The 7,500-nt window shown below is 51.3% G+C and overlaps 1 protein-coding gene across 1 annotated transcript in view; it reads right to left on the reverse strand.

Annotated features, from left to right (window-relative positions):
- The window catches only part of Cib4 (calcium and integrin binding family member 4), a 53,969-nt gene that overhangs the window by 174 nt on the left and 46,295 nt on the right, over positions 1–7,500 (reverse strand). Inside the window, exons 5-6 of the mRNA XM_055625070.1 lie at positions 2,481–2,590; positions 1,608–1,696 (exon numbers count right to left, since the gene is read on the reverse strand). Of these exons, the coding sequence (XP_055481045.1) occupies positions 1,608–1,696; positions 2,481–2,590 (199 nt within the window). The remainder of the gene's footprint in view (positions 1–1,607; positions 1,697–2,480; positions 2,591–7,500) is intronic.

Here is a 7,500-nt window from a genome sequence, read left to right on the forward strand (position 1 = left end):
TGTGTGTGTGTGTGTGTGTGTGTGTGTGTGTGTGTGTGTGTGTGTGTGGTGTGTGTTCACATGTACGAGTGTCAATGAGGGTGCGTGTGCACATATGTACATGTATGGAGATCAGAGAACAACCTTAGGTGTGATTCCTCAGGATCCATCTACCTGGTTTATTTCTGTGGCGTTTTTGTTTTTGTTTTTAGACAAAGTCTCTTGCTGGGTGGGACCAGGGAGCCCAGAGGCCCTCTCGTCTCAGGCCCATAACCTTGGCATTGCAAGCTCGTACCACCACACTTCTAACGTGGACACTGGGGATCAAACCCAGATCTTCACGGTTGCAGAGCAAGCAGTTTCCCAACTAAGCTGTCTGGTGCCTAGACTGTCTTTAAGCTACTTTTAGCATCACCAGAACACACAGTGTTTCTAAATTTTAGGGTGCCAGAGCCAATGGAAAGAAACGGGAATGATTCAGACATAGATGCCAGGCAAATAGGGTCCCAGCGCCCATGTTGTGTGGGGAAGAGGGGTTTCCTGTGATAGGGGTGATTCCAAGCGTAACGTCTCTAGCTTCTGCCCTAGCCGCAGCCCTCTGTTTGCCACGATGGAGTTGTTCATCTCCATCCAGCTGGGCCAATCAGAGTCCCCCTGTTGGGAAATTCAGAGTTGAGCTGAGACGTCACTTAAGAGTCACTGAAATTAAATTGAAGTCAAACAGACACAAACTGTTGGGAGGCCATGACACATGACATCTCCAGGTCTGACAACCCAGAGGTTGCTGGTGTGCCATAGAAGGTAAGCGTGGAGGAGCAGAGAAGCAGAGATAATGGAGGTAGAGATGGGTCAAGGAAACAGAGAGAGGAGGACGAGAATATACTGCTATCTGGGCGCCTGCCAGGGTTCTTGGTAGAGCCTGTTCTGTCCTTTTATGAGTTGGTTTATTAGGCTGTCAAGGGTCATCATCCTTCCTCAGCATCAAAACCATCCTGCCTATGAGATCAAGGGGCAAGCATTAGGGACAAGCGTGAAATACACGTCACCAGAGGCCAACCCAGCATAAGGAAGGGCACTCTTATAGGATTTTCAGTCATGGAATGGACCGTCTCTAGAGAGGATGCATTTGCTCTGAATTGGAAGGAACCAGAAGACTGGTAAATACGGCCTTGGAGATACAGAGGATGAGTCATCTGGAGGGGGTCTGGAGCGCAGATCGCTGAGGCCCCTTCTGCTCTCAGGTGGAGCTATTCGCTTCTCCTGTGACAGCTCTTACACTTCTGAGGAGACCCTCAACTCCCGGTGTATCTGAGTACTACTGGGTTATGTTTGGGTCAGATCTGAAGCCCAGCAGGAGATATATACATAGATGCTCTCACCATTGGGGGTAGTGTCTCTGTGGTCACACCAGCCACATGGCTTGCAAATCCTGGAATCCTGTCATCTCCTGTCTCAGTTCCCCAAGGCTGGGAGGTTGTCAAAAGCTGTTTCTGAATGAATCAGCGAAGCCCTGGAAACTCATGCCCTCCATGGGGAGACTGAGATCGCCATCAGTCCGGGGAGACTAAGGAACCTTCCCTGCCTCCAGCCTTGCTGGAAAGCCCCCGCCCCCCGCAAGAATGCCTTACTTCATGAAGTCCGGAGACTTGGCCATTGCATGCTCGAACTCGGAGAAGGAAAGCATGTTGTCGTTGTCCAGATCTGATTCGCTCAGGACCTGGAGGAAAGCAGGCTGGAGAAGAGCCTTGGGTCTGACAAGAGATGGGTCCCAAGAGAAGGGGAACAGACGGTCTGTGTAGAGGAACTGCCACGTGCCAGGGTGTTTCAGAGCCTCTGCCCCACAGAGAGGTGAAGGTGTGTGAGCTGAGGTCGGGATGGAGGAGGCTTCATGGGCTGACTTTCCCGGAAGGACTGTCCCCACGGAGCCCTCCATCAGCAGTGTGGCGGTAAGGACAGGAGGCCCCATTCACACTGTCAGCCAGACACAGGCATTGTAAGAAGCCTGAGTCAGGAGGTGTTACCACCCAGAACTGAGACACTCAGGGGTTCTTGTAGCCCGAGAGCACCTGGGCCTCGGCCCCATCTTAGGTTTTCAGGGCTGTCTCTATGCTTTGTTGCTAGGACGCCTGGGCACTGTGTTCCTAATGAGGAGCGTGGGAGAGGACATGTAATGTGTTCATCTGGTGCTAAATCGCTGGAGCCCAGCTGCCCTTGGTGATCCGTGTGTGTGTGTGTGTGTGTGTGTGTGTGTGTGTGTGTGTGTGTGTGCCGGGGTGTGCTCTCAGGTGGGAGGGGAGGATACATAGAAGATTCTCATTGGGAGGACAGACAGATGGGGCAGAGTCCTCCCACTGTGTGCCCACTTCTCGGGGCGCCCAACCCCGTGGCAGCTGCTCCAGGCTTTTCTCTGGATCCCTTCCAAAGAAGATGACCAGATGTCCGGGGGCTTTGGGTGGCCACCTGGACCCCCAGGCCCCACCCTCTGGCCTCCGGATACACACGTGTTGCGTGACATCCGTCAGCAGGTCCTCGGACACGTCGTCACTGTTCAGCAGTCTTAGCACCACCTTCTGGAGGTCCTCCTCATCAATGAAGCCGTTCTCATTGAAATCTGCAGAGGAGACGGAGGCTGAGTCCCTGGCCCGTGGACCGACTCCCATAAGTCTCTGGGAGGCCAAGTAGGGCCCACTTGCCCTGGGTGGGTCTAGAATCTGGGTCACGGGGGCCTGGCTGGCGTGAGGAGGTGGGGCATGCCACCGCAGAGCCAGCTGTAGACAATACTAACTCGGGCCACAATGATAGCAACAATTGTAAGCACGGAGCGCGTGCCTACTGTGTGCTCAGATGCGACCTACTTTTAAATTGCTGAATCCTCACCGTTTACCTTTTTATTGTCTTATTTTGCCAAGAAGACAACGAGGCTAAGGTGTGATGTGTCTTGTCCACAGGGCCGGGAAACGGGAGGGCAAAGTTCAAACCCACTTGGGCTGAAGTGGCCCCATGTCAACGTCCATGCTATGGGAATCTCCATTTCAGACGTCAGAAGCTGAGGCCCAGAGCCAGGCAGAGAGAGGAGTGGAAGGTGGCCTGGGTTTGGAACCCAAATCCTTGGGTATCCTCCCATGCTTCTGTCCCTGTGTAGTAGCTGCCCGAGTGTTCTAACTGGACATTGTCTCAGCTTCTCGGGACGTGTGACAGTAGTTCCTGCAGTTTGAAGTACTAATGGGCTGGCTTCAAGAACTCCGGCTGTGCCCTCATAGAGTCAGGGGCTGGAGCAATATCCCTACAGCTTGACATCCTCATTCTGAGGACAGTGCCCAGCACCAGCACAGAGCAGAGTCTCAGTGAATAAATGGATGAATGGACGCCCACTTGCACTTGATAAGTGACTAAATCCTTCCATTCAGACTCTGCAGGAGATCTGTGCTCTTTACCGCTCACAACTGCCTTCACTACAGAAAGCCACCAACCCAAACAGAACGCTGTGTTTCCCAGACTCCCTTGCCGCAAGAGGTGGCCAAATGGCTAAGCTCTGAAGGATGACACATGAGCAGAAGAGGGCAAATGACTTCTGGGAAGGTTTTTGAGACAATAAGGGAACCATGGGAATGGAAGGCAAAGCAACAGAAGAGATGATCCTGGATCCCTAATGTTGCAGAGTCTTAGAATCAGTGTGGACAACTACTTCTTGGCTTCTCCATATTCTATGTGTGTGTGTTGTGTGTGTGAGAGCGTGAAGTAGATATAATGTAGATATGTATGAAACATACACACACATATATACATATATAATCTCAGTTTGTTATCTGAACCTTAGTTTGTAAAATGGAAGCTATAGTGTCTCTACAATGTGATGGTTAAACAGGAAACACATGGCCAGCCCTTGTCATGAGTCTGGAATACAGAAGATTCCTATTAGCTGTAGCCAGGGCTTAATTCTCCATCACTTGCTTATTGTTAAGCACTGAAAATGAAAACCCGAGAGACTGTAGCATCCCACCTTGAAGAATGGCAGCTAGAGCTAGCAGGCTGTTAGTGAAACCAAGGCCCAGAGTGTGCTGGTACCATAGAGTCCTTCTATGGCAGAGCTAAGAAATGCCTGTCCCCAAAGGCAGTGTGTGTATGCAAAGTACAGCACACCCCTGATTGGATTTCTAGGTCCCTGGCTGGAGCCCTGGTCCCAGCTGCTCCTGGGTGCTCTCCCTGCATAACCCCTGCACACCACAGGAAGTGAGTCAAGGGCAGCAGGCGAAAGGGGTGGAGGCACCAGAAGCGTTGAGCGGCCACAGTGACACCACACTGCCGGTAAGAAACTCCGCAGCCTCTCCGCAAGCCCCTGCAGTGTCCCCGGGCATCCTGCTGGCCTGGCTCCCACATGCGGAGACTTCAGAAAATGACATGGCTTTGGTCCCAAGCCATCTGAAAACAGAATAATTTGCTAGAGTAAATGTAGTACTGGATGGTTCCTGTCCTTTGGGGGTGCAAGGGCAGAGCAGTCTGGGAAAGGGCTAGAGAGTCTGTGTGCTGGCTGGGTCCCAGTATATGCTGACCCAGCAGTCTTGGGACTCAGCCTGTGGTCAACCACCCAGGCCTGGGTGTGGGGGCTCTCAGTTGTTTCTCAACACCAAAAGAGCCTAGAGAACTGGTTAAGGTTCAGCCACCAATCCCTCTAAAACACACTTCCTCCAAAGCACCGCTGTAAGCAACAAACAAAAAAACCTCATCGTTTGCAGACCAAGGGCAAGCTTTGAATACAGGTTTCCTAGGCTTCCTCCACTGCCTCACCTAGCCACTGGCATCTCTGTGGTTGGGTCAGGGCTCAGGAAGGTGTGGCAAGACCTGCTACTTGTTTTCTGCCTGAGAATCCATAGCTGGTGCCAACTGGACCAGGAAGGTGTGGCCTTCTGGCTGGTGGTAAACCTTCCTGGAGGTATGAGGAGATGAGTCATCGATCACCCAGAGGCCAACGGGTTCCCGGGAGGTGAGTTCCAGGCCTCAAAGGTGCTCTAGCCCCACTGGAGTCTTAACCAGTAGCCATTCTCAAAACAGTTCTTGTTCAAGATGACACCGGCCCCACCGCTGCAGCCATGGGTGGCCACATGACATCATTCTGGCCCATGAAATATAAACTGAAGTGTCTTGGTCCAGTTCCAAGAAAGCTTGTGAAAAGAGAGTTGACTTATTTGTGTCTTTGGATGTAAATTTCATCTTTAGTCCTGCTCCAACCCCTCCCCCCTCCTTCCTCCCAACACACCACTTTCCCTGCCTAAAATAAAGATGAGAAGTCTATGGGCACAATGCCATTTTGTGATCATGAGGACAATAGGACGATAGATACGCTTCACGGACGAGGAAGCCTAGGGGACTCTGGGTCTTGCTTACTCTCTGGAGCCATCATTCTAGCCCTAGACTGCCTGACTACAGACGTTGGTTTTTAAACCAGGGACACTGCTACATGAAGCTGGGTGCAATCCTAACTGATGCAGTGAGCTGGAGCAGGAGCTTCCAAATCTGCTGCACGTCAGAAATACCCAGGGGGCTTTGTAAAAACCCAACGACCAGGATATACCATTACCTCAAGTTGTTTCTTGTTTGGTTTTTAACTCCCAGGTGCTTAGAGTGTGCAATCAGGTTTGGGAGGCAGGAGGCTAAAGCATGGCTTTCTAGACTTTTTGGGAGCAGGGTGGTAGTGCAGGGGAGGGTGTCTTGCAAGGGGGAGGGGTGCCAAGGGTCCTCATCTTTGGTACACTCCCTAGCAGCACCGATGTGCCTGGTCACTGAACTTCATCAGCTCAAGGGTATTGAGAGGTCTTTGAGTTTTTGCAAGGTTGACTACCATGACCATTGTCAACACTTTCTTCTCCTCTGTCCATCTCTTAGGCCTACTTAATTTCTCTTCTTCCTTCCTTATGGACCATCACTTTGGACTTACCGAGCAACCTCTATGTTCCAGGCACTAGACAGGAGGGTCCTGGAGTTCGGTCTCACACTGAGCAGACAGCTGCGTACACACAGGGATCTTCAGACGGAGAGCTCTGACTTGTCTGGGTGCACTGAGGCAGCCTGGGACCTGAGTCCTTTCTTTCTAATTGCACCAATGATTGCATGGAGAAGTTGAGCTTTTCTGCTTGGGGATCCTTGGGGAAGGGGAGTAACTGTGTGCGTCAGGGGCTTGGAGAGGAATGGAGGACACTGTTGGTGGCTGGGCTAGAGTGCTGTGGGGTGTCTGGTCTCTGACTTGGCCCCAATCACTCAGTCTGACCTCTAATTGAATGAATTAGAATTCTCATTTCTAAGCAAAGTTGGCCCTGTGTTTAGAAGATGCTCATGAGAGTCTACTCCCATGATGGGTTTGGGGGATTTTGTTTATTTGACTCTGGGAACCATGGGAAGACAGCAGAACACCCTTCTCTTCGTCTCTCCCTCTTTCCCCCTTCCTTCCTTCCCTCCCTCCCTCCCTCCCTTTCTTCCTTCCTTTTGTCAAGACAAAGTCTCATGAATCTCAGGCTGGCCTTGAACTCACTGTGTATGGGAGGATGACTTTGAACTCCTGCTTCTTCCAGCTTTCTTGCTTCAGTGCTGAGATTACAGGCATGTGCCACAGTACCCAGCTTTTTCTGTCTCTGAGAAGTGTGCTCATCTCTGGAGCTGTGTTCATTCATACGACTCTGACTTTTCTTTTGGCTGTAGGTGACCGAGCAAGGCTGATCATCCACTCCAAGGTATCATCAGACCATTGGCTTGGCTGAGCCATTTGGCACCTTCTGAAGGACTGAAAGGGAGAAGCAGATGCCTGTGGCCAGTTAGAGTATGATCAATGGGCCATGCAGACACCAGGGCAGTCATCTTCAGCCCATAGGTGCAGATGAGTAAAGCTCAGGTCTGAGAAACAAGAGGATTACTCAAGCATCCGTGTAGAGAAGCTGGCTGGCTTTCTCACAGCTCTACCCTTCTCTTATCCATACTTCTGTTAGTGGGTATGGTCCATACTTGTGAGTAGAGAAACCTCTCAGAGGCAGATGCCTGGAGCTGGGTTTGATGGTCCTTGCCTAGAATCTCAGTTCTCTAGAGGCAGAGGCAGAAACATCAGGAGTTCAAAGTAGTCTCAGCTACACAGTGAGTTTGGGGCCAGCCTGGGCTACATGAGCATGTGTCTCATGCCCCACCCCCGATAATCCACACCTCTTGGTGGTTTTGTATAACCCTGGTGCTGTTTGGTGTGGATGGAGACCATAACCTGCTTCCAGCCTACAGCATTTGGCCAGTGTGATGGGATGGAAGTCACTTTCACAGTCAGATTATGCCATGGAAGACTCCATTCTAACAGAAGGTGACTCAAGGGCTCTTCCTCCTGTTATCTTTGATGATAAATGGCCACATTGGGAAGGCTGTCTGGCAAGGGTCTGAGGTTAGCCAATTAAGCCAAGCCTGGACTCTTAGATGGCAGGTACCCCGAAACCATAAAGCATGGCACCTGAAGCCACGAGCTTTGGGTGATTTTTTTTTAACCCAACCCAGACA

This window comes from Psammomys obesus, unplaced genomic scaffold, assembly GCF_907164565.1.
Source record: "Psammomys obesus unplaced genomic scaffold, mPsaObe1.curated_primary_1811, whole genome shotgun sequence".
Taxonomy (NCBI): Eukaryota; Metazoa; Chordata; class Mammalia; order Rodentia; family Muridae; genus Psammomys; species Psammomys obesus.